This window comes from Rhincodon typus, chromosome 33, assembly GCF_021869965.1.
Source record: "Rhincodon typus isolate 14 chromosome 33, sRhiTyp1.1, whole genome shotgun sequence".
Lineage (NCBI taxonomy): Eukaryota > Metazoa > Chordata > Chondrichthyes > Orectolobiformes > Rhincodontidae > Rhincodon > Rhincodon typus.
This window is the reverse complement of record NC_063364.1, coordinates 15,695,466-15,719,548: the sequence shown is the minus strand read 5'-3', so window position 1 is coordinate 15,719,548 and position 24,083 is coordinate 15,695,466. Positions and strand designations below refer to the sequence as shown.

General features: G+C 39.6%; 1 protein-coding gene across 3 annotated transcripts in view; it reads right to left on the bottom strand.

Annotated features, from left to right (window-relative positions):
- Positions 1–870: 870 nt before the first annotated feature.
- The window catches only part of LOC109916998 (transcription factor 12-like), a 50,265-nt gene continuing 27,052 nt past the window's right edge, over positions 871–24,083 (bottom strand). The window contains exons 4-6 of one of the 3 annotated variants that reach the window (XM_048616050.1): positions 20,469–20,539; positions 9,196–9,300; positions 871–1,676 (exon numbers count right to left, since the gene is read on the bottom strand). In XM_048616050.1, coding sequence (XP_048472007.1) covers positions 9,205–9,300; positions 20,469–20,539 — 167 coding nt within the window. In that variant the 3' untranslated portion in view covers positions 871–1,676; positions 9,196–9,204. Of the gene's footprint in view, positions 1,677–9,195; positions 9,301–10,824; positions 11,046–20,468; positions 20,540–24,083 lie in introns of those variants that run through there. The other 2 variants (XR_007265429.1, XM_020516767.2) reach the window with 2 other exon arrangements.

Here is a 24,083-nt window from a genome sequence, read left to right as displayed (position 1 = left end):
CAAAATTTCCTCTAGCAGGGAGGCCAGTCTTTAATATTGGCTTTTTTTTTGGGGACTCACCTCTCATTTCTAACCTGTATCTATGCACTGCTTTATTAGATACTAAATACAAGAAATAGTAAACTCACGCTATATGTTGACTCAACAAGACTTGGTTAAACAGGCTTCTTTTAAAAAAACAAACTCATTTGGTCAGGGGAAAAGACATCCAGAAATTCATCTTATTGCAATCAACCGAGGGGAGTAGCAAATAAAGGGGAGTCAGTTTAGGACAGTCAGTGGACTCGTGGGGCACAACTGTCGATCCACATTTCCCAGTTTAACCAGTAACACAAATGTTAAATAAAATTAACTGAAGGTAGACAGTGATGAGTAGGATATAGCATTAAAAGCTCACATTGGGGTCAAACAGAGATTGTTTAAAGAACTAGTTCTGCCTGAGACTGTGGGCACAGAATGCAAGTAATTAATAACAAAGGACCTGGAGTTTGTGGTGTGAACAGAGGAGGATGGTTTCAGTCTTCTAAACACTCAAATGAAGGGCAGTCAGTTCTGAGGAAGGATCATTGGACCTGAAACGTTAACTGTTTTTTCCTTCACAGTCGCTGCCAGACCTGCTGAGCTTTTCCAGCAACTTCATTTTTGTTGTTGTGGCAGTCAGATATTTCCCAGCCCAGGAAAACAGGAAAGGAATAATTTGTGGGTTTACTACCAATCGCTTCATGGCTTTTCTCAGAGCAGCATTAGTGTAGTTGTACATGTATATAGCCTGTCCATCATAAGAAATCAAGACACTTTAAATATAATGATAAACAGTTTTGGATATGAAATTCAATATTACGATGTGAGAGAGAAGAAATAAAACCACAGTTGGCCATGTAACAAATCTGGAATTTTATTTCATCCCTTTTCAGACACAGTAAAATCTTGAAGATTTAAATGTAAAACTGTACACTGAAGAATTAAGCCCAAGCAGTGAGGGCAATAAATTAAGCACATCCCCCACATTTAGATTTAAGGAAACTGTTACAGCTCATCAGTATATTTATTCGAAGCATAAAAATTACTTTTGTGAATTGTTCTGTCTTTTTATCTCTTCATAGGACTTTAGAAATTTCAAGTCTTCATTCTTGTCATACAGGTGTCACCCTTGGTTCAGCGGTAGCATTCTATTATTCGAGTCAGAAGGTTGTAGATTTAATCTTCACCCAAGGGACTTGAGCACATAATTTAGACTAGTACTTAAAATGAATACTGAATTCAAAAGTGTTGTCTTCCAGATGAAAGATTAAACCAAGGTCCCATACATGCCTTTCAGGTTGGGGTTAGAAGACTGCACTAACTTATGAAATAAAAACAGAGAATGCACAAAATATTCCGATCAGGTAACATCCATGGAGAGAGAAAGAGAGAGGGAGACAGAGAGAAACAGAAGTGTTTCAGGTCGGTGCCCTTTTGTCAGATGAAAGGTGGAGTTCTGCCAGAAGGTAATCGATCTGAAATATTAACTCTGTTTATGTCTCCATAGATGTTGCCTCACCTGAAGTCTTTGCAGCATTTTCAGCTTTTATTTCAGGCTTCAAACATCTGCAGTATTTGGGTTTTGTTTCCACCAATTTATTGTTGATATATTCGTTCTTCAGATCTTCCATGATCTAAAAAGACCAACAAGGATTCTGCAAGAGTAAGCAGTTTAAATCAAAAAGCAGTTGAGGAACCATTGCAACAATAACAGCAGTATTGTTCTAAGAGGATATACTAATTTGATATTTATATATTTCCTTTGATTTAAAATCTGAGAAAGAGAGACTCTTTAGGTACTTGACTTCAGTCCTAAGTTAGCAAAATGTAACGTACTGTGCTTGGATTGAACAAATGTACACAATAAAATTCAAAGTATTGAAGGAACAACCCAAGTGAGGTCTATAAGCTTTTGTTAAAGTGTGTAACAAAGTTATATCTACCTACAAATTTTCATTTCTTTGACGAAATCTATACTTTATGTCGCAGAGGTATGCCCGATGTATCAGCTATCCTATAATTTTCAAAGTTGATGAGAGATGATAGAAGTAGTCATGGCTAGGATACTTCCTTCTACTTCGGCAAGGTACTACAACTGATGTCCAACTAAACCAAACTGATTAACAGGCCTCTTCCTAACAGTCTGGCCATACTTTATAAGAGGATTGTTGCACACGCAACAATACCAACACAATAACAGCAGACAGATTGAGAATTAACAATATCCTTTACACAACCCTCAGAACCGGTTGCCCAGCTATTTAATCTCGGGGGTGTGGAGTGGCATGGAGAAGATACTTAACAACAATCCCTATCATCTATTTTGACAAACTCTCAAACACACATTTTCAGAAAATATGTTATGCAATACTGGAGGAGTATTGAGATGCTATACATGTTAAAAAGGAGAAAATGTCATTACAACAGTATATTGCATCATGCCATTTGCTTCACTCATGATTTCTGGCAATTAAACAATTCCATGAGCCTCATACTGCAACCCTTTATTGTTATACCCTTCAGATCTGAGTCTTTGGAGCTCAACAATCAATCAAAGGCCTCAAACGTTTACAAAAACTAAATGCTTCTGTTAGAAATTAAGATTTTCAAGGTTAAGTATTAAGTGTCAGATCCCATGCCACGTTGAGCATGCGGATATTCAAATTGGAACACACATCAACATACGATGGGTCAAAAATTCACCATCCATCAGCTTGAAATAAACAGAAAAACAAATATCCAAGTAAATTAGCTCCAGTACACTTGTCATCACAAAGACCATTTTTTCACATGGAAAGTATGTTCCAAAACACACTCATTTTCCCCTCACTTCCAATGTCACCTCGACAACTCCTTTGTGTCACTCATCAGTCACAAGTGCAAGACAGTCCCTGAGAAAAGTTTGTTCACTTTACCTCCATAACTTTCACATCATCCATTTCCAACACTTGCCTTCCTTTCTTTGACCTCTCTGACTCTATTTCAGGGAATAAACTGTCCACTGCCATCCACTACATAGTCATTGACTCTCTTGACTACAGCTCTTCCCAACCCATGTCCTGCAAGGATTCCATTCCATTCTCCCAGTTCCTTTGCCTACATCATATCCACTTGGATGATACCACCTTCCAAAACAGTGCTACTGACATAGCTTCCTTCTTCCATAACTGTGGGTACCCACCTAGTGCAGTTGACCGGGGTCTCAGCTACATCCGACGTAACACCTGTGCTTCACCCTCCTTGCTCCTTCCCATCACTCAATAACACAAGTGGGTCTCCCTCATTCTCACTTTCCACCCCACCAGCCTCTGCATTCAAAGAATCATTCTCCACCATTTCAGACAACTCAAGCAGACCACCACCACCACCAAAAAAGCTCCCCTGTCTGCATTTCACAGGGATGGTTTCCTCTGGGACACCCTAGTCCATTCTTCGACTACCAACACTCACCAACCACATATCCCCACTCCGGCACCTTCCCATGTAACCACAGAAGGTGCAACACCTGCCCCTTCATCTCCTCCCTGCTCACCATCCAAGGGCCTAAACAGAGTCTTTCCAGGTGGAAGTAGCATTCATCAACACCTCTTCCAATCTTGCGTAGTGTTCGCTACACCTAATGTGGCCTACTCTACATTGGGGAAACCAAACAGACTGGGTGACTGCTTTGCAGAACACTTCCAGTCCACGCACAAGCATGACCCCGACCTTCCAGTAGCCAGTCATTTTAACACACCACCTTGCTCACATGCCCACTTGTCTATCCTTACCATGCTGCAATGTTCTAGCAAATCACAGCAGAAACTGGAGGTGAAACATCACATCTTCAAAACTTGGCAGTTTACAACCTTCTGCACTCCATACGGAGTTCAACACCTCCAAATTGTGATCCCATTCCTTCTCTTTTATCTTTGCTTGTTGCATTCTTGGTCATCCCCTCTCCCCTTCCCCCCACCCCAGTGGGCCGGTCTGTTCTTTCCAGTCTGGCAGTTAGACACCATTGTTCTGCCATTCTCACATTCCAATCACAATCTGAACTAACATCTTTTCTCCTCACCCCACCACTGCCGCCCCCCTCACCCCCCAACCACTAGTGCATACATGCTGCCCCTCCACAATTCACTTGTTCTCCATGGATGCTGCTTGACCTCTGATCTCTAGCATTTTTTGATTTCAGTTCAGATTCCAGTGTGTGCAGTAATTTGCTCCTGCACTCCTTGGCATCCCTCCCCACAGCACCATAGATCAGACCTGATGTCCCAAGTACCAAAAAGTGCATCACACACCTCAAAAAAATCCTGCATCACGAGTTAGTGATCAAGCGAGCAACTGAAGTGCAAGATTAGCCCATCCAGTTTCCGGAAAAGTTTTTGGAAGCTATGTGAAGGTATGAGCTCAGAACCAAAATCAAAAATAGATGAGTTGGCTAACAGGTAAGGAATAGCCAAAAAATGTTAATACATTAAAAACAGTTAAAATTATTTGTAACCCCCATTTGAATATCAAACATTAAAAATAAAAAAAAAGTGTTCAAACTGCTTAGAAATACTGAACCGAACTATAACACTTCCAGATTCAGCGATCCCATCGTGCAAAGAAAATCTAAAAAACTGAATTAAAGAGAAACAGCTGACAAGAAGCAAAATAAGCACAGAAAGAAAGGTCACTAAAAGAAAATATCCCAACATGCAACGTTTCAATAATTCTTAAGATTGCAGGGTCATGCCCATTGTTCAAGTATGAAGTGTCATTTGGCCATTGATGTATTATGAAGAGTGTGGTAACGCAAGACCAGAGATTCCAAAGACTTGTTTCCACCATTCAGGAATGTCTCAGGGATGGTGTTCATGTGAATTCGTTTCAGCTAATTGGCAGTGATACCAAATTTTAGTGACAACTGAACTGACAAGTTTAATTCAAAATGAAAATCAAGTGGTGAGAAATATGATTTGTAGAGTTTTCTCGACTAGATGATCCCAATTGCATCATTCAGGAGTAAGTCAACCAGTTTCAAAGTGGGAACAATTCAAACAAAGCCAATGAGGTAACTCAGTTGCCTGGATGTCAGGGTTGTGATGCGAGTGGTGTTAATGGCGCAGATTCAATTCTTGTACCAGTTACTGCCACCAGAAAGACTTCACCTTCTCAATCTTGCAGGTTTAATTTTTTTTGTAAATTTTCCAAACACTGACTGGGACTACCATAGTATTAAAGATTTGAATGGTTAAAAATTTGTTAATGTGTTCAAGAAAATTTTCTTTACCAATATGCAAATGTTATGACGAGAGAAAGAGCAAAACTTCACCTTCTCTTGGGTAATAAGACAGTGATGGTAGGGGAACATTTTGGGTCTAGTGATCATAATTCTATTTGCTTTAAAATTACGGACAAGGATAGGCCTTCATAAAATTCAAGGTCTTAAACTGGAGTAAGACCAATTTTAATAGTACGAGACAAAAATTTGCCAAAAATGATTGTAGTAGACTGTTCACACGCAAAGGGACATTTGATAAGTGGGAGGCTTTTAGAAGTGTGATGACACAAGTTCCAAGTCATTATTTTTCTGTTGGAGTTAAAGGCAAGGCTGGTAGGATTGGAGAACAATGGGTGAATAAAAATATTGAGATTCTCCTCAAGAATAAAAAAAATTAGATATAGACAACTGGGTTCAAATGAATCTCTTGAACAGTGTAGAGAGTGAGTGTCAGGACATTCTTCAAAGGGAGACCAGGAAGGCAAAGAGGATATGAGATAGCCTTTGCAAATAAGGTTAAAGATAATCCACAAAGAGATTGTGTGCGTGTGAAGAGACTCTACAAGTGCATTAACAAAAGAGAGCAACATGAGAGAGACCGGGGCCCTTAAAAGATCAAAGACGTCATCTTTAGGCTGAAGTTTAGGAGATGGGAGAGGTATTAAATGAGTATTTCACGTCAGTATTTCGTGTGGAGAAAGAAGTGGAGGCTGGAGAACTCAGAAATAAGTACTGATATATTGAATACAGTTCACATTACAGAAGAGGATATAGAGTCACAGAGCTATACAGCATAGAAACAGAACCTTTGGTCCAATTCATCCATGCTGACCAGATATCTTAAATTCATCTGGTCCCATTTACTGGCATTTGGCCATTATCCATCTAAATCCTTGCTGTTCATATACCTATCCAGATGCCTTTCAAATGTTGTAATTGTACCAGCCTCCATCACTTCCTCTGGCAGCTTATTCCATACATGCATCGCCCTCTGCATGAAAAAGTTGCCCCTTAGGTCCTTTTTAAATCTTTCCCCTGTCACCTTAAAACTATGCCCTCACCCACCCTGGGGGAAATGGGCCTTGGCTCTGACTCTATCTATGCCCTTTATGATTTTTTAAACCTCTAAAATTCAACCCTCAGCCTCAAACTCTGGGGAAAATAGCTCCAGCCTATTTGGCATCAACCTCCAGCTCAAACCCTCCAACCCTAGCAACGTCCTTGTCAAATCTTTTCTAAGGCCTTTCAAGTCTCACAATATCCTTCCAACAGCAGGGAGGCCAAAATTGCACTCAAAAGTGACCTAACCAGTGTTTTGTACAGCACAACATGACTGCCAACTCCTACAACAGTCAGTGCACTGACCAATAAAGTCAAGCAAACCAAACGCCACCTTCACTATCCGGTCTACCTATGACTCCACTAGCAAGCAACATGGAATCTGCACTCAAGGTATTCAGCGATAACCTTCTTGGCTGTCCACCACACCACCAATTTTGGTGTCACCTGCAAACTTACAAACCATACCTCCTATGTTCACATCCAAATCATTTATAAAAATGACAAAGCAATGGACCCAGCATCTTTGTAGCACAACACTGGTCACAGGCCTCCAGTCTGAAAAGCAACACTCCACCACCGCACCCCATCTCCTACCATCAAGCCAGTTTTCTATTCAATTGGCTACTTCTCCCTCTATTCCATGTGATTTAACCTTGCCAACCAGTCTACCATGAGGAACCTTGTCAAACGCCTTACAGACATCCATATAGATCACATCCACCGCTCTGCCCTCAAACCTCTTCCGTTACTTCTTCAAAAAATTCAAATTGTGAGATACAATTTCCCATGCAGAGGCATATTGACTATCTCTAATCAATCACTGCCTTTCCAAAAGGATGTAAATCCTGTCCCTCAGGATTCCCTCCAACAACTTGCACACCACCAATGTCAGGCTCACTGGCCTATAGTTCCCTGGCTTTTCCTTACCACCATGCTTAATTAGCCAACCTCCATTCTTCCAGTACCTCAGCTGTGGCTATCAATGATGCAAATATCTCAGCAAGGTGCCCAGCAACCACCTGTCTAGCATCCCAGAGTGAAAAGGTACATCTGATCAGGTCCCAGGCATTTATCCACCTTTATGCATTTTAAGACGTTCAGCACTATCTACTCCGTAATATGGACATTTCAAGATGTTGCTATTTATTTCTCCCAAGTTCTCTAGTTTCCAAATCCTTCTCCACAGTAAACATGGATGCAAAATATTCATTTAGTATCTCCGCAATCTCCTGCTGTTCCACACACAGGCAGCCTTGCTGATCTTTAAAGGGACCCTATTCTCTCCCTATTTGCCCTTTGGTCCTAAATATATTTGTAGAATCCTTCTGGATTCTCCTTAACCGTATTTGCCAAAGCTATTTCATGTCCCCTTTTTGCCCTCCTGATTTCCCTCTTCTGCTGCCTTTATACTCTTCTAGGGATTCACTCAATCCCTGCTGTCTATACCTGACATATGCTTCTTTCTTATTCTTGAACAAAACCTCAATTTCTCTAGTCATCCAGCATCCCCTACACCTAACCAGCCTTGCCCTTCACCCGAACAGAAACAGAGTCTCTGGACCCTCGTTATCTCATTTTTGAAGGCTTACCACTTCCCAGCCATCCATCCATCTGCAAACATCTGTCGCCAATTAACTTCTCAAAGTTCTTGCCTAATACCATCAAAAAGTTTTTAACTGGAGGAAAGCCAATTAACTTTTAGATCTGGTCTATCCTTTTCCATTACTGTTTTGAAACTAGAAGAATTATGATCACTGGCCCTAAACTGCTCCCCCACTGACACCTCAATCACACACCCTACCTTATTTCCCAAGAGTAGGTCAAGTTTTCTCCTTCTCTAGGAATCAGAAAAATTTTCTTAGATACACAAATTCCACTCTATTCAAGCCCTTAACACTATGGCAGCCCCACTCTGTTTGGAAAGTTATGCTGGAGGTCTTAGAAAACATAAATGGTAGATAAAACTCTGGGGCCTGATAGAATGTATTCCAGGATGTTGTGGGGAAGTTAGGGAGAAAATTGCGAGGCATCTTGCCTAAGCGTTTGTATGATCAATAACTACAGGTGAGGTGTTGGATAACTGGAGAGTGGCTAATGTTGTGCCTTTGTTTAAGGGATCTAAGGAGAAGCCTGGCAACTATAGATCTGTAAGTCAGACTTCAGTGGTGCGTACATTGTTGGAAGTGATTCTAAAGATAGGATTTATATGTGGAGGGGCAAAGAATGATTAGGGACAGGAAGCATGGTTTTGTGCATGGGAAATCGTGTCTCACAAACCTGATTTGAGTGTTTTGAGGTAACTGAGAAGACTGATGAGGGAAACATTGTTTACTTGGACTTCAGTAAAGCCTTCGACAAGTTTCCGCATGATAGTCTAATCAGTAAATTAGAAATTCAGGGTGAGCTTGTCAATTGGATACAAAATTGGCTTAATGGCAGGAGACATTGATGAAGGGTTGGTTTTTCAGACAGGGGCACATGTGACTAGCAGTGTTCCACAGGGATTGGTGCTGGATCCACTTTTATTTGCATTTACATAAATGATTTAGATGAGAATCTAGAAGGAATAGTTAGCAAGTTTACAGAGGACACCAAAATTGGTGGTTTAGTGGACAGTGAAGAAAGTAATCCAAGAATACAAAGAGATCTTGATCATCAGGTCAAGTGGCAGATGGAGTTTACTTTGGACAAATGAGAGGTATTGCATTTTGGTAAATAAGGGCAGGACTTACACAATTAAAAAAGTAGGGCACTGAGTGTGTTGTAGAACAGAGAGACCTAGAAGTTCAGGTACACAAATCTTTGAAGTTTGCATCACACATAGATAGGGTAGTTACGACAGCATTTCGCACACTTGCCTTTATTGCTCAGACGTTGGAGTATAGGAGTTGGGATGTTATGTTGAGGTTGTACAAGATGCTGGTGAGGCCTCTTCTGGAGTACTGTGTCCAGTTCTGGTCGTCCTGTTATAGGAAGGGATATTGTTAAGCTGGAGAGGGTTCAGAAGAGATTTATCAGGATGTTGCCAGGAATGGAAGGTTTGAGTTTAAGAGGCTAGACAGACAGGGACATTTTTCTACCGAGCATAGGGGTGACCTTCTAGAGCTTTAAAAAGTCATGCAGGGTATAGATAAGGTGAATAGGTGTCTTATACCTAGGATGGGGAATTTCAAGACTCGGGGGCATATTTTTAAGGTGAGAGGAGAAAGATTTAAAAAAGGCACGACGGGCATTTTTTTTTTAAAAAAACCGAGTGGTTCACAAGTAGAATGAAGTTCTAGAGGAAATGGCGGATGTGGGTGCAGTTACAATCTTCAAGTCTTTTTCGGTAAATGAATAAGAAACGTTTGGAGGAATATGGGCCAAGTGCAGACTTGGGATAATTTGGGGTCATGGTTGGCATGGACTGGTTAGACTGAGGGGTCTGTTTCCATACTATATAATTCTCAGGTGACCTTCAGGTTAGACTCATCATCAGATGTCTTTCTCACTTTCTCTCGAAGAACAGCCTCGGTGACAACAACCACTTTATTCTTAAAGCCACAAAGTCTGATTGCTGTGAAATCAATGAGCTGGGGAACAGTTACAGGTTCACTGCTATCACGGAGGAAGATTTACAGATCCACTCTTGTAAATATATAGAGAAGAATATTTGGTGCCAAGAGGTACAGAATGCATTTTGGACAGCACTAATCCTTAGCGCTGCTAATTACAGAGTACGGATTTGCCATTTTGCGCCATTTTTTCTTCGCCAGTTTCCGACACTGTTCTCTATGTTTTTTTAAATTTCATATCGAGTAAAGGAAATTGGACTGGAATTAACTGAGTAACTCTTTCAAACAGTTCATGGGCTGTGGGCCAAAACGAACCTTACAGCATAGGAGGTCACGAAAGATCACTGAAGCGAGGACACAGCAAATCAAGAGTCACAAACATGCATTAATAAATATCCACTGAATGAACATATGCTACTACATTGGGTGTTCAAGATGAAATCTGATGATCTCAGCATGAACTTGAATGCAAGGAGCCATCTAATTCAAAAAATCTTGAAATGGTACATTTGAAAAATGGGCAGAACAGGTGGTGGTTACAACAGAAGTACATCATATATGGAAAGCTGTTTGCTGTGTCACATCTGCAGGTACACATCTCATGTTGAAGCAGTCAACATAGCACTTCTGTGATAGTAGAGAGGTAAGCAAAGACAGTTTCTAAAAGCACTGATCTTTGCTTCGCCTCAGTAAATTCTTGCGTTGCCACTGACAAGTAAATGTTCCTTTGTCACAGAAGTATGCATCATTGCCTTACAAAATCCACAGACTCTTGAGTAACCATCAGCTAAAAAAGTACACAGTACCATACAGTTGAGCAATGATGATCAGACAACAGGAATCATTGGTGCGGAGGAACAAAAGAACTGTAGTATGCCATTCACCCAGTGAAGCCTGCTATGCTACTCAACAAGATCACAGCTGATCACTCACCTTCCATGTTCTCATGCCATCCCTGGGCCCAATGATCTCTGGCTGTTGATTAGAGCGCAAGAGAGTGAAAGGTGCCCATCCAAACTCACCAGGGTAAAAATGCTCGGTATTTGACTAAGGATTATAGGCATCATCATGGAAATCCAATTAATTTCTTCATAAACTGCTTATTACTAATTGTTAAATGAACTTCAGGACTCGGTCAGGCTCTAGATGGTCTCCTAGAAACGGTTTTGAAAATAAAGTAATTGATCATATTTATGAAGACCTTTCTACATCCATCCTTTCACAACTGCAGCATTCAAATTTGCTGGAGGCTACTGGCCAGATTCACAGGCCAACTTCTCACCGATCTGGTGCAAGACCCACGAGTGACATTTTTTTTTTAAAAATGATTTTGTCTGAAAATACTTTTATTTTATAGGCCAGCATTTACTGTCCATCCCTAATTGCCCAGAGGAAATTTGAAAGTCAACCACTGCTGCGGGTCTGGAGTCACATGTAGGCCAGATAAGGATAACAGATTTCCTTCCCTAAAGGACAATGGTTTCATGGTCATCATTAGACCCTTAATTCTACATTCTTTATTGAATTCAAATTCCGCCATGGCTGGATTTGAACCCGGGTTCCCTGGAATATTAGTGGAGTTTCTGGATTACTAATCTAGTGATTACACCACTAAGCCATTGCTTCCTCTTGTCATGTCAGATTGTTACACAGATGATGATATCAGCCAATCGAAGAGACTGAGTACTCAGCAACATGAGAAATGCTACAGAAACAAAAAAATTTAACAGAACACTTATGACTGCCAATGGGCTAGACCGGACAACAGATAATGTGCCTATGACATTCTTGTTCTGTAACTCAAAGTGGAGGATGGGTCTGGGAACAGACACCCATTTAAAGGTTAGCAAGCAACTTGTAATTAATAACTGAAGCATCTACAAACTGATACATTTGCACATTAAAAGATAGAAGATGCTGGAGAAACACAACAGCACCTTTGGAGAGAGAAACAGAGTTAATGTTGAGTCCAGCACAACAACTCTTTGGAACTGAAAGGAGCTGGATAATGGTGACTTCTATGCTGTTAACAGAGGGCGTGGCGGAGGAGCAAGTGGAACAGATCATGATGGCGTCAAAAGCAAAAGAAAAAGGCAGTGATAACAATAGTAAATGAGAGATAAGAACGTAACCAATCTGAAGTTGTGGAATGCAATGCAGTCTTTGAAGTTGTAAAGTGCTAAAGCAAAAAATGAAGTGCTGTACCTGGAGCTTCTGGGCATCAGTGGAACATAGTAATACGCCATGGATCAAATTGTTAGGATGGGAGTGAAGTGATTGATTGAAATAGCAAGTAACTGGAAGGTCGTGGTCATTCCTATGAACAAAATGGAGGTGTTCCAAAAAGTAGACAACCAAGTCTACATTGAGGAGACCAAACGCAAAAGGAGATTGCATTGTGACTAGATTGAAAGAAATAAAAATACTGTTTCACCTGGTGGGTGCGTTTAGGACCTTGGATATTGAGGAGGGAGGTAGTGAATGGGCAAATGTTACCTGACCTATGGTTGCATGGTGTTTGTGGGGGGGGGGGGGGAGGGGATGTTGTTGAGGACGTGTTGTGAGTGAAGAAGAGTCTACTTGGGTAGAACTATGGGAAAGGCCCTTGTGAAATGCTGACAGTGAAAGACGAAGGACCATGTGTTTGGTGATGTTATCATGTTAGAGGTGGTGAAAGATGATCCTTTGAACACGGAAACCGGCCAGGTGGAAAGTAAGGACAAAGTGAACCCAATCATTGTCTGGGAGGGATGGGACAGAGTCACAGCAGAAGTACAAGAGATGGATCAGACACTGTTCAAGGCCCTTTCAACTATGATGTGAATCCACAGCAGAAGATAAGGAAGGACATGTCAGAGTCACCCCAAGGGATGGTGGCATCATCAGAACAGATGCAACAGAGAAACTGGGAAAACGGAATGGATTCCTTGAACGAAGAAGGGAGTGGTGGGGGAAGTCTCCACAGCATTTGGTTTTTGGTTTCAGATTTCCAACTTCTGTCGTATTTCAGTTTTATATATCCATTAAGATACATTATGTTGCATTGTCAGAAGAATCTGAAGGAAGTTGGAATGGAATTAGAAGCATGCAAAAGGGAACAATTATCAAAGGGAAATGATCATTTGTAGGCATCTGTCAGGCCCAAAATCCTGTTTTCTGACAAGCAAACATGATATAGCAAGTAATGCAGTTATTATTGTGTTAACACAAGGCAATGTCCATTAACAGCAGTGGCTCCCAAGTTTGGGAGTCAAATTGGGGAACAAAACTTTCAGATCAGTTCTCCTATTCAGTTCTTTTCTTCTTAAAACTCTGGATAATGTCATACCTAAATGTTCTATTTAAGATTTAACCAATGGTGAAAACGCCACCAATGCTTTCCAAATTTCTACTTCAACAAAATATAAAACAGGGCAATGCTGTCAAAGAGAACAGAAGACTTGGAAAACTAGTTGCTAGAACTTAAGGATTATAGCTAGTTGATACAGTGTAGTTTTTGATAAACTTAAAACTAAGCAGCAAAGTCTCTAAGTTAAAAACAAAATCAGATCATTCAATATTTTTGTGCTTCAGCTCAGAAATACCAAGCATTAAGATGACAAAAAAGTGCATTTTAATTTTCTAAAAGAACAACATAACATCTGGAAAGCACCAATATGCTTATTTTCATTTGTTCTTAGTAGGTCTCCTGCGGAATTAGTCACTAGAAGAGAGGACACGCTCGTTTTGATACAGAATATATACCATGTAATGCGATGTATGAGAATCAATGATTTTGTGACTGAATAAATTTTTATTACAAGATTTCCTTGAAATTTCAGGACTGAATTCTGCAATCATGTGTACGTGTGCAAGGCTTAGTACACATTCTTCTCTATCTAAATTTACATTAATACAGTGGAAACCGAATATAAAAATCAACTTACACATTTTAAAAAAAGTATCTGGGGCAACTATCTGTATCCTAGCTAGATGAAGAAAGAAACTGGACGCCAGTGCTTTTCTTAATAATACATTTATTTACAGAATGCAACATTGCAAACATACTACCTCAATGATGAACAGTCTTCAGTCAACCGGTTTCGAGATGTTATTACACACCTCTGGAGCAGGTGGGACTTGAACCCAGGCCTCTAGGCTCAGAGGTGGGGATACTACGAATGTGCCACTAAAGTCCCTCAACAGTCTCTATTTATGACTGCTCTTGGTGCTTAATTAAAAATGCCCTTCACCTGTGGATCTTCAAAAATAATTAATATATTATTAACCAATTCCTTTTCTCTTCAGACACAAACTCTGAGGCACACAAAAAACTGCAAACAAACCCGAGGAAACAACTCTTCCATTTTTCATGGCAAGACATCTCTCTTCTAGGATCTCCAACAATTAAGCAATCAGATAATTGGTAACATGCTTGGACTTATTTTACTTGCAGATTTCTCTTCTTTCTAACATTTCCTCCTTTCAGTTACTCATTGTTGAATGTACATGATCCATTAGGGCACAGTTACCTACAAAGTATTCAACCGGTAATCTCTTCTTGGAAAACATCTATATAGGTTTTCCCTCAAACTGTATGATAACTAGAACTCCATTTTTCCCTTCTACTAAAGTCAGTGGTTTCATCACTGAAGTACTTGCATTCTCTCGACTTCACAGGCCAATGGACAACATTTTCCATTTTCATCAAGAATGGTATCAACTAACACGTCTGAACAGAAAACTGGAAGTGTAATATGGCACTATCGTTAAATAAGCATAATTTCATGTCCATTAGATCACTCAGGATGTACACATTATGTATACATTTAAAGTATACACATTAATTGGATTTTTCCGGTATGTGGGATGAAGGATAATAACATATTGCTTTTGGGAACTTAAGTTCTAAAGTGTGGGAAAACATGATTTTCGTTTTCACCTCTGGATCCTGAGTGAACCGAAGCAAACTTTTAATAAAAGGCAATCCAAATGCCAATGGAGGCATGGCACGATTAAGTAAATTCAAATCCAGTACACTCATTATCATAATAAAAATTTTGCGACTAGCACAATTCCCACAGACTGACAATCATTACCCTCAGTTTCTGAATTTCCGACATGATGCGTTGCTTCAAAATTATCTAAAGTGGAACAAATGGATTTATCATACAATGGTTTTCAGCGCTCTTGTGGCACACGCAGTCATATTGTTCCATCTGTAAACCAGGAGGACGAGGTTCAAGTCCCACCTGCTCCAGATCTTTGCAATAACAACATCTCTGAATAGGTTGAATAGAAAATATCTACATTTGGATAATGAGTCACATCTAAAATGTGTTAACAGCCTCGTGAGGTTCATCTGACTTGTATTACAACTCCAACTCGGTCTTCTTCCAGATTTGGAAAAACGCCTTCAGCCTTATTTGTCTGAAATTCTCCACTCCAACAACTTAATGTTTTTAAGATTCACAAATATACTACAAACTTTACTACATACAGTGTACATGCTCGTTTCTTTAAGGGTACAAGTCTAATCACTTCAACTAAAACAGTGGGTCTATGCATAGGTCAGAGAGACTGTGTTGAATAAATACCAGGTCACTTTGTACAGATACGCACTGAGAAACTAATTTCTGGATCTAGCACAAATGTCAAAGTCATTCCTCAGTCATGCTGACAAATTGGCAAATCCAACAGATTGATGCCTGAGTCAAAATTTTGAACAAGTTCTCTAACTCCAGTTTAGCCAATTTTGTGTACGGCTACCTGACGTGCTGACCAATCAGAGCAGAGAAAGACCACACAAGATCTTGAAGCCCTTGGCTAGCCTTCATTTACTATCAAAATCATCCTGTGAAAGTTTGGCTAAAGCTGTGAAAAGATTCCAATGTGATGCCGATTGGAATGAAGACAAAGTTGACACAGCAAGTGAAAAGCTGACATCGAAGCAATTGGAGATTACACTATCAAGCTTGTCAGCTATTCAGAAACGTGAGGCGAAGTTCTTTGAATAGTTCAATGAACAGACATTCTCTCCTGCAAAACAGGATGAGAAAACGCGTGCCTACACAAACATTCAAAAACTCTACTAACATGGTTCAACATAGCCCTTGCAGGGAACATTCCCATCTCTGATCATATCCTGAATTTAAAAAGGGAGTTATCCATGCAAAGAGGTTTGGCCAAAGTGTTCACCCGCAGCTACAGAATTGAAACCAATTCAAGACGTGACACATTGTCTGCCACATAGTAATTAGGAAAGTGCAGTGGCTGCAGTCGCAATGGCACATTATGGATCTCATCCAAATCCTGAGGAAATATTCACAAGACATTTTTAACATGAAAAAAAACTCAATCATCGAATCCCTACAGTGTGGAAGCAGGCCCTTCGGCCCAACAAGTCCACACCGACCCTTGGAGCATCCCACCAAGACCAATCCCCTTATAACCCACCTAAGCTACACATCAGAGCACTACGGACAATTTAGCTTGGCCAATCCGCCTAACCTGCACATCTTTGGACTGTGGGAAGAAACCCACGCAGACACAGGGAAGAACGTGCAAACTCCATACAGAGTCGCCCGGGGATGGAATCAAACTTGGGTCCCTGGCGCTGAGAGGCAGCAGTGCCGGTGGCTCAGTGGTTGGCAAAGCTACCCACTGTAGTGTCTTTTGCTAGACCCCTCTGATGTTAAAAAGGTACAACCTGAAGGTTGGAAGGCAGAGAAAGGAACATATCACTGCTCTACAAAAACACGTCACCAAAAATTATGCCTCTTGTTACAAGAGAGTCGAAGCTACTCCATTTTGTCAATGTCAATATATTATACCCTGACAGTACAACATGAACACAACCAGCATTTGAAGCACAAATGTATCAATGAAAGATCGTCAATACAGACAACCAGGTAAATCCTTATATATTTGACCTTGCAAGCTGATGTCTTGATTCCCACTACCACACCAATGGATCAGGTAGTGATTAGGAACCTCAAAATTCAATACGAACTGCAGCTGATCTTGCAGATTATCAAACCCATTGATAAGATGTGCAACGTGACTGATTTAAAGGCCAAGTTCATGACGAAGCAGCCATGGAAGATGGTGATGAAAGCCACAATTGCCAAATACTTCCACCAAGTTCGAATAGCCATGACTTGCGCATGAGGCAAAGAAACAGGGTTGGTCAGCTAACCCGATAACGAAGCTCTTTTTGTTCTCCTGTGGGAGGCTAGCATGTAAAATCCAGCACAGAGAACTATGGAACAACACTCTGCTACATCAGTTGCCTCATCTGTGAGGCTAGTTAAGATACAGAAACTTATTCAACAAAGGAGCTCCGATGCCCTGAGAAACCAGATGCATGCCTGCCACTTGCCTGCTGTTTCCCAAGCCAAAGGCATAAACATGATTCAGATGCATCAGGATTTCACACCAAAGTATGAAAACATGTTGTCATTGCAGTGAAACATGGTGTACCTTAATGCACGCATCCAAAAAGAGCATAATTTGGAAAATAAAACTAGTGAGGTTTTGGTTTAGGTCTTTGTTCCATTTGCTTCCAGCTTACAAAGACTTTTATTTTTAAACATATTTATTGTTTTATTTCAGCCTGCACACCCATGGCCATTTATCAATTGACAGCCTTTTTTAAAAAAACTCTCGTGTTTCAGAAGCAGTCCATTAAATCCTTCCCAATATCTCTGTTTGCAGAGCCCACATGACAACAACATTCCCAGCCTACTCTCTCCCACCACTACCACACAAAACAATCTCTCCGATGTCTCCAAAAGCTCAGGATGTTTTCTCACCCGCTTCCACCAGACATTGCTACTAAGTTTCAGTATCTGTTTCTCAGTGATCTGAAACAACAGCCAGTCTTCTCTATACCCTCAACTGACAACACTCTTGGTTCTTCCAAACCCTAGCGCTTACTTCCAATATCATGCATCATGATACTCCATGCCCACTTGTGAGCACCAGCTTCTCAATTCAGATGACCCCCAACTCTACACAGCCAAAGATGTGCAGCTTAGGTGGATTGGCCATGCTAAATTTCCCACAGTGGACAGGGACGTGCAGGTTAGGTGATTTAGCCGTGGGGAATGGAGGGGTACAGGGATAGAGTAGGGGATGCTCTTTGGAGCCGATTGGCCTGCTTCCACACTACAGGGATTTTATGATTTTATGCATTAAAAATCCAACAATGTAGCCTCAAGCATCCACTCCTTAGTATCTGACCATACCAAGATTGCTTCACTAGAGCATTAGGTAGTCAGGTGTTGACCTTATAGAAATTCACAAAATCATGAGGAGTACAGATAGGGTTAATGGAAGGTGTCTTTTCTCTAAGACAGGGGAGTTCAAGACGAGGGGGCACTTAAGGTGAGAGGAAAGAGATTCAATAAAGACGTGACGGCCAAGTTTTTTTTTAAAAACACAGAGGGCAGTTCTCATGTGGAATAAACTTCCAAAGGAAGTGGGCACAATCACAACATTTAAAAGACACTTAAATAAGGACATGAACAGGAAAGGTTTGGAAGGATATTGAATAGGAGCAGGTAGGTGGGAGTATTTAGTTTGGGATTACGTTCAGTCGGGACTGGTTGGACTGAAGGGTCTGCTTCCGTGCTGTCTGACTCCATGTTAAACTGAAGTAATGTTAATTTCTAAGCAGAATGTAGAATTTTACACAGCATAAGTTACAAAACTCGAATCACTATCAAGATTACAGTTCATCACAAAATTATCCCCAAGACAACTTATGCCACTTAGGATTTTAACTGCAATCGACTTTACAGAATACTTTTAAAGATGGCTAGAGTAATTTACCCAGATTACGTTATTAGTTGTCAAAATATGACCACTGGGTATACCATATCTAGTGTTAAACCTATGTCAGTGACTGTTTCACAGTATTCTCTTTGTGAAACACTAATGTTGGATAACTTGACAAAAAACATTTTATGAAGTTTTTTTAAACTCATACAAAGCCAACTGCAGGTAAAAATTTAGGGATTCCATTTTACCGTTCAAAATTACAATCCTGCTAAGCTTAGGGATGGATTTTAAAAATGTAATGCAGGTCATGGTTAATTTGCTGCCAAAAAAATGGGAATGACAATAACGGATATTCAGTGCTGTTTTCACAACAAGTGAGTTTACTAAAATGGGTGAACATAATTTTTGCACCGCAGAATTCACTTGAAAACATTGCTGAGGTTGCAACTTGCATGAAACTGTGTTGTACAGGACAGATGTGAACACAAGGGAAACTAAATAACAAGAAAATTCAAATGAACAGAATGCAGCCAGAATTGCCAACTTGTAGCAACGGTGTGAAGAAGTAGGAAATAAGTATGTGCTATTACTTTGGGGGAAGAAAAACCCACAAAAACTTCTGAAATCAAATCAGTGCTTAAACATAATGGTATCCTTATGTGAAGTAGATTTGTTTTACGAACAATTTATTTTGATATGGGGAGACACACTGGCAACACTGATTTATTTGAAGTTCTAATAATTTTCATTACAAAATAATGTTTTGACAAGATCATGCTTAAGATAAGCACACAATTAAACGTTTATATCCAAAGTGGCAAGGCAACACAATAAAATTGCCCCTTCCATATGCTGACTATCTTTGGAAGCAAAATTCTTTAACTTAAACTTTTAGAAGTTCACCTGTGGCATCTGCTAGAAAGGCAAGAATTTGTTTCCCAGTCCTAACTGTCCTTGAGCATTGGTGGTGGACAATCATCCTTAACGAATGTCATCTGTGTGTAGGTACACCAACGGTGGATGCTGTTATAAGGATGCCAATCAAGCCATCGTCATCCTGCAAAGTGATGGTGGGTACGTGCGAGTTTTTTGGGGGGTTGGTTTTAACCAAGTCAGACCTCACCTTGAGCCTTGGAGACCACAGGTGGGTTGTCAGGAGTCAGAAACAAGTTATCCACTGCAGAATGTACAGCCTTTGATCTGCACTTGTAGGTATTAGGTTTACATGGTTGATCTATTGTTTCATCTCCCTCCAACCCTGGCACCCCCACAACTATTGTTACTTGCACCTATTCAGCAATACAATTTTAGTAAAAAACAAAAGATATGCAAAAAATGCCAAGAACCTTCAGAGGTGAGCCTAATTTATTTATCCCTGTTGCAAATTTATTTGCTTTTTTGATGTCCAGACAAACAAAGTTGATTTCTACCCATCCCCCATTCCTGCACTGTTCAGTACACATGCTGTCTACTTTGACATTGTGCCTGAGTATTAATGCTAGCAGTGGAAGAGAAAAGTTAGTGATGGCTGCAGTTGGTTTGCAAAATAGGAGAGTAAAAGTTCCATTTTCACATTCATCCCAAGTAACTACTGCTAAGAAAATTAACCACTGGATATATATAGGCTGCAAAAGCACACAGAGAATGTTTCATTTTAATTTCAAAGAATCACAATAGTTGGATAGTGTAGAAAAATGACAAAAACCCAAAGACTATTTTGATTTTAATATATGAAAACAGCATTAAAATCTAAATCTTATCTAAAAGAACCTCGTGCAGGAATTATTCATTATGGAGGCATAAGGCAGACTTACCCTTGATGATTCATATGATGGACTTGCTTGATCAGCTGATCCCCAAGTTGTACCTGCCCGTTCTTCCACGACTATTAAAAGAAAATGCGTTATTACTGAGATGAAGACAAGTCTCACAACGTGTTTATCACTTCAGTGTTTTGTTATTACATTATCCACACCCCAACAAGAATTTCCTTCTTTAAAAGTTCTGAATTAGGTAAGATCTCACTATCAAATTGCTGAAAATATTTTTTGTACACAAGCTAGAAAAATGATAGTACTAACCACTGAACAACTTTTTTCAAAATTTATAGAATGAAACATTGCTATGTACCACTAATTAGTATCAAGTTATTTTCCATTTTTCCCTAAACATTTGTGCTTCAATTCACAAGACGCAGTTTTCAAATTCTATTGTCTGGGATGACTGTCAAAAGTAAACAAATTACTGCCTTAAAATGACCACAATAATCAGCTGACCCACACAGTTTAGCCAAGTTTCATTAAATCAACATGGAAGAAAATAGTCTGAACCAAAATTAACATTTTTGTCCCAAGACATTTAACTAGTCGGGCATGAAGAGAACCTTCATTTCCCAGTTTCATTTACATCTGTTTGATAACTTTCACATCAGAGATGAATGACATCACATACAATCAATCAAACTCAGAAACAAGGAACAGATATTAGACTACACAAACAAGGTATATTTCAGGGAGCTACTTTCGTCAAAGCAGGCAAGATGGATTTGTGACTGGAACTAACTGAAGAAGCTCTCTCAGCAACAGAACTGATTACAACTTAATATCAGCACACCAAGACAACACAAATATTTGCTACTGCCTAAGTACCCAAGCCATCGATTAAACCAATGTGATCACAGGTTAAAACCTTTATGCCTCAAGGACACTCAAGACTCAAAACCGTATTTTGATTACATCTTCTTTTGGAGTTAGACATTATCTTTTAAACATATACTTGCGTGCATGTATGCTGACATGCATAAACTTCCTTATCAAGTTAGCAGATGGTAAAGTTATTCTTTCACTCAAAGAAACCTTGTCATTGACTCCTAATTGTTTCTGGTTAACCAGTTACACTTTAATTGGAGAGAGGCGTAGCATCGTGCTAAAAAGAGCATAAATCTATGTCTTCACCCATTCACTTGCCAAGAGGGTGCAAGCACCAGGAAATCAACCATTTTTCTATTTTGACAAAATACCAAAACCAAGTATTTCTAATTTACAATGAAGTGAAATCACTCAGTTATGTTCCAACCACACATCTCGACGGTGCCCATGGTTCCTCCTTCCTTCAAGCCCCAAAATGAAAGCACACATTAGTAAATACCAAATTAGACACAATTGCATTTGCCCCAAGGGATATTTCTGATGCTTTCTGACTCATCTCATAAGGGATACAAGTGAGTAGAGGAGAGATCATCCTGTTGACGAAGACGTAAATCCAGATCTCAGAATTCAAACACAGCTCTCGCCTAACACGCCACTCAGTGCACTGACAAAAGCACTGAGTGTCTTGAATGACCACTTCCACTTAAAACTCTGCACTACTTGACTTCAGCACAAGCTTACATTGAACTGGCAACTATAACTTCTGTAATGAAATGAAACACTTGGATAATAGTAGAAAAACATAAGACAAATTGTAAATAAATGGTGCCCTCAATTTTTCAAATTTTTTTCATGTTATTCTAATGTAGTCTTTTCCTGACGATTGCAATAATTACTGCTTTATGGATCCACAGACTATTGCTCATTTCTTCATCCATTTCAGCCTTGTGAGCACCAAAGTAATTCAATCACAAGCACTTATAAAGGCTAATCCTAAATTTCTTCTCGTCAATATTTCCAGTACTTGCTAGATCAAAAAAAAACTTCTGCTTTCCAGTGACACCATTTAGATCCCAAAAGACAAAGGCCATACATCACAGGATTCTGCCCCAAAAGCAATGTATTTGCCAATGAATTTTGTTGGATGAGCAGGCAAAACATCATACGTCTACACAAAAGATTAATGTCAATACTCAAGTAGGTCATTTCATTGCAAACAGAAGCACCCAGTCATAACTGTACCAGCACAATGGGCAGCATACAACGAAAAAAATCAAATCTAAGTATAGAGAAAGAATATACTTAAATATTTGAGGGACAAAAAAAAAAGTGGCACCACACCAATCTCTTGAAGAAAATATTCTGGTAAAAGCAAAGCCACAGACAGGCCCATAGGATATTCAAATGATACTGTGGTATGTTACTCACTTAGATAAAGTATAGAAGATGGACATACTCCTTAGGATCTATTGAAGGAGAACTTGCAGTTTCTTCACGACTGCTGGCTGACCTAGACTCAAGTTTAGATATTTGCAATACAGATTGTGTATCGGTACTTTAAAAATTATCCAAACTGGGAACATGTGGCTAATAACAAATCATACCAGAGGGTTGCACTGGGAAGTTAAAAGCTGAGCGGGTGGTGATTGAGGTAAACAAATTAGAAAACAAAAAGCAAGATCTATGAACCTTCAAGACCTAATACTGCATGGCTTCATCATCTAGTCCTATGGTTGCACCTGAACTATCCGATGCCAGGTGTTTAATTCAAGGATCAGATTCTTGTGTCTAACAATCCTCACACAAAGGCTAAGTAACTGAGCTTCTTTGGCACTTTTACTGTCATTTTTCACGAAAGAGTTAGTTGGAGGGCAACATGAATGTGTTGAAAACCCAAGATTTTTAAGATATTAATACTTCATAAAAAGAATAAAAGTATTAGCAATGAATAACCATGTTTTAAATTTTTATACAGTTCTATATCAAGCAACATCCAATCTGCCAGCAGGGAAATCTGGAAATATCTCCAAGGTCTGTAAATACCATTAGCTCCAATTACCATTGTAAAATGTCTTGACTTAAAAAGATCACTTACAAAAAAAAATTATGAGCCCAGGGATACTCTAAGTAAAAGCTTTTCTATTTAGCTTAGAAAATAAAAGGATTGGATTTTGCACTGAGCGTGTGGTTATCCCCAACTTCATTCCCATTCAGTTTCTCAATTAAAAAGGATAGATTCCAATACTTGACAAGATAGCCAACCTTTAATAATTGCCTCAAGCACACAATAAGCAATGCTGGCCCCACAAGTGTGGAATATTTTTCAAATGCAATTGATTATTGATGTTGTGTTGCATATTGTGCAATATGCGGGGTTTTGCAAACATGGAGAACACCTTTAAATTTTCCTTTGCAGATAATCAGGTCATTTAACCTAGAGGATGTTGCCAAAATATTGGAAAGATACATATCGGACCTTCTGAAATTTATTTGGGAACGCACTTCAGTTTGTCCCTCCACCTGAAATTGGATATCTCAATTTAAGTATCAGTGACAGCATGCCACATTATTATCAGTCATCAGCAACAGATATTTTTTTACTACAACTCATTCTCAAATTGATAATGTTATAAGCATTTTCACTTACTGTGTCAATGACTGAGTAAACCTCAATAAGAACTGCGATAAGCTGTTAAAATAATATTTCTGAGCATTAATGCTGCCAACTGAAAAGTACTTGAAGCCATGTACACTTTGGGATATGGGAGTAGAGTTGATCTA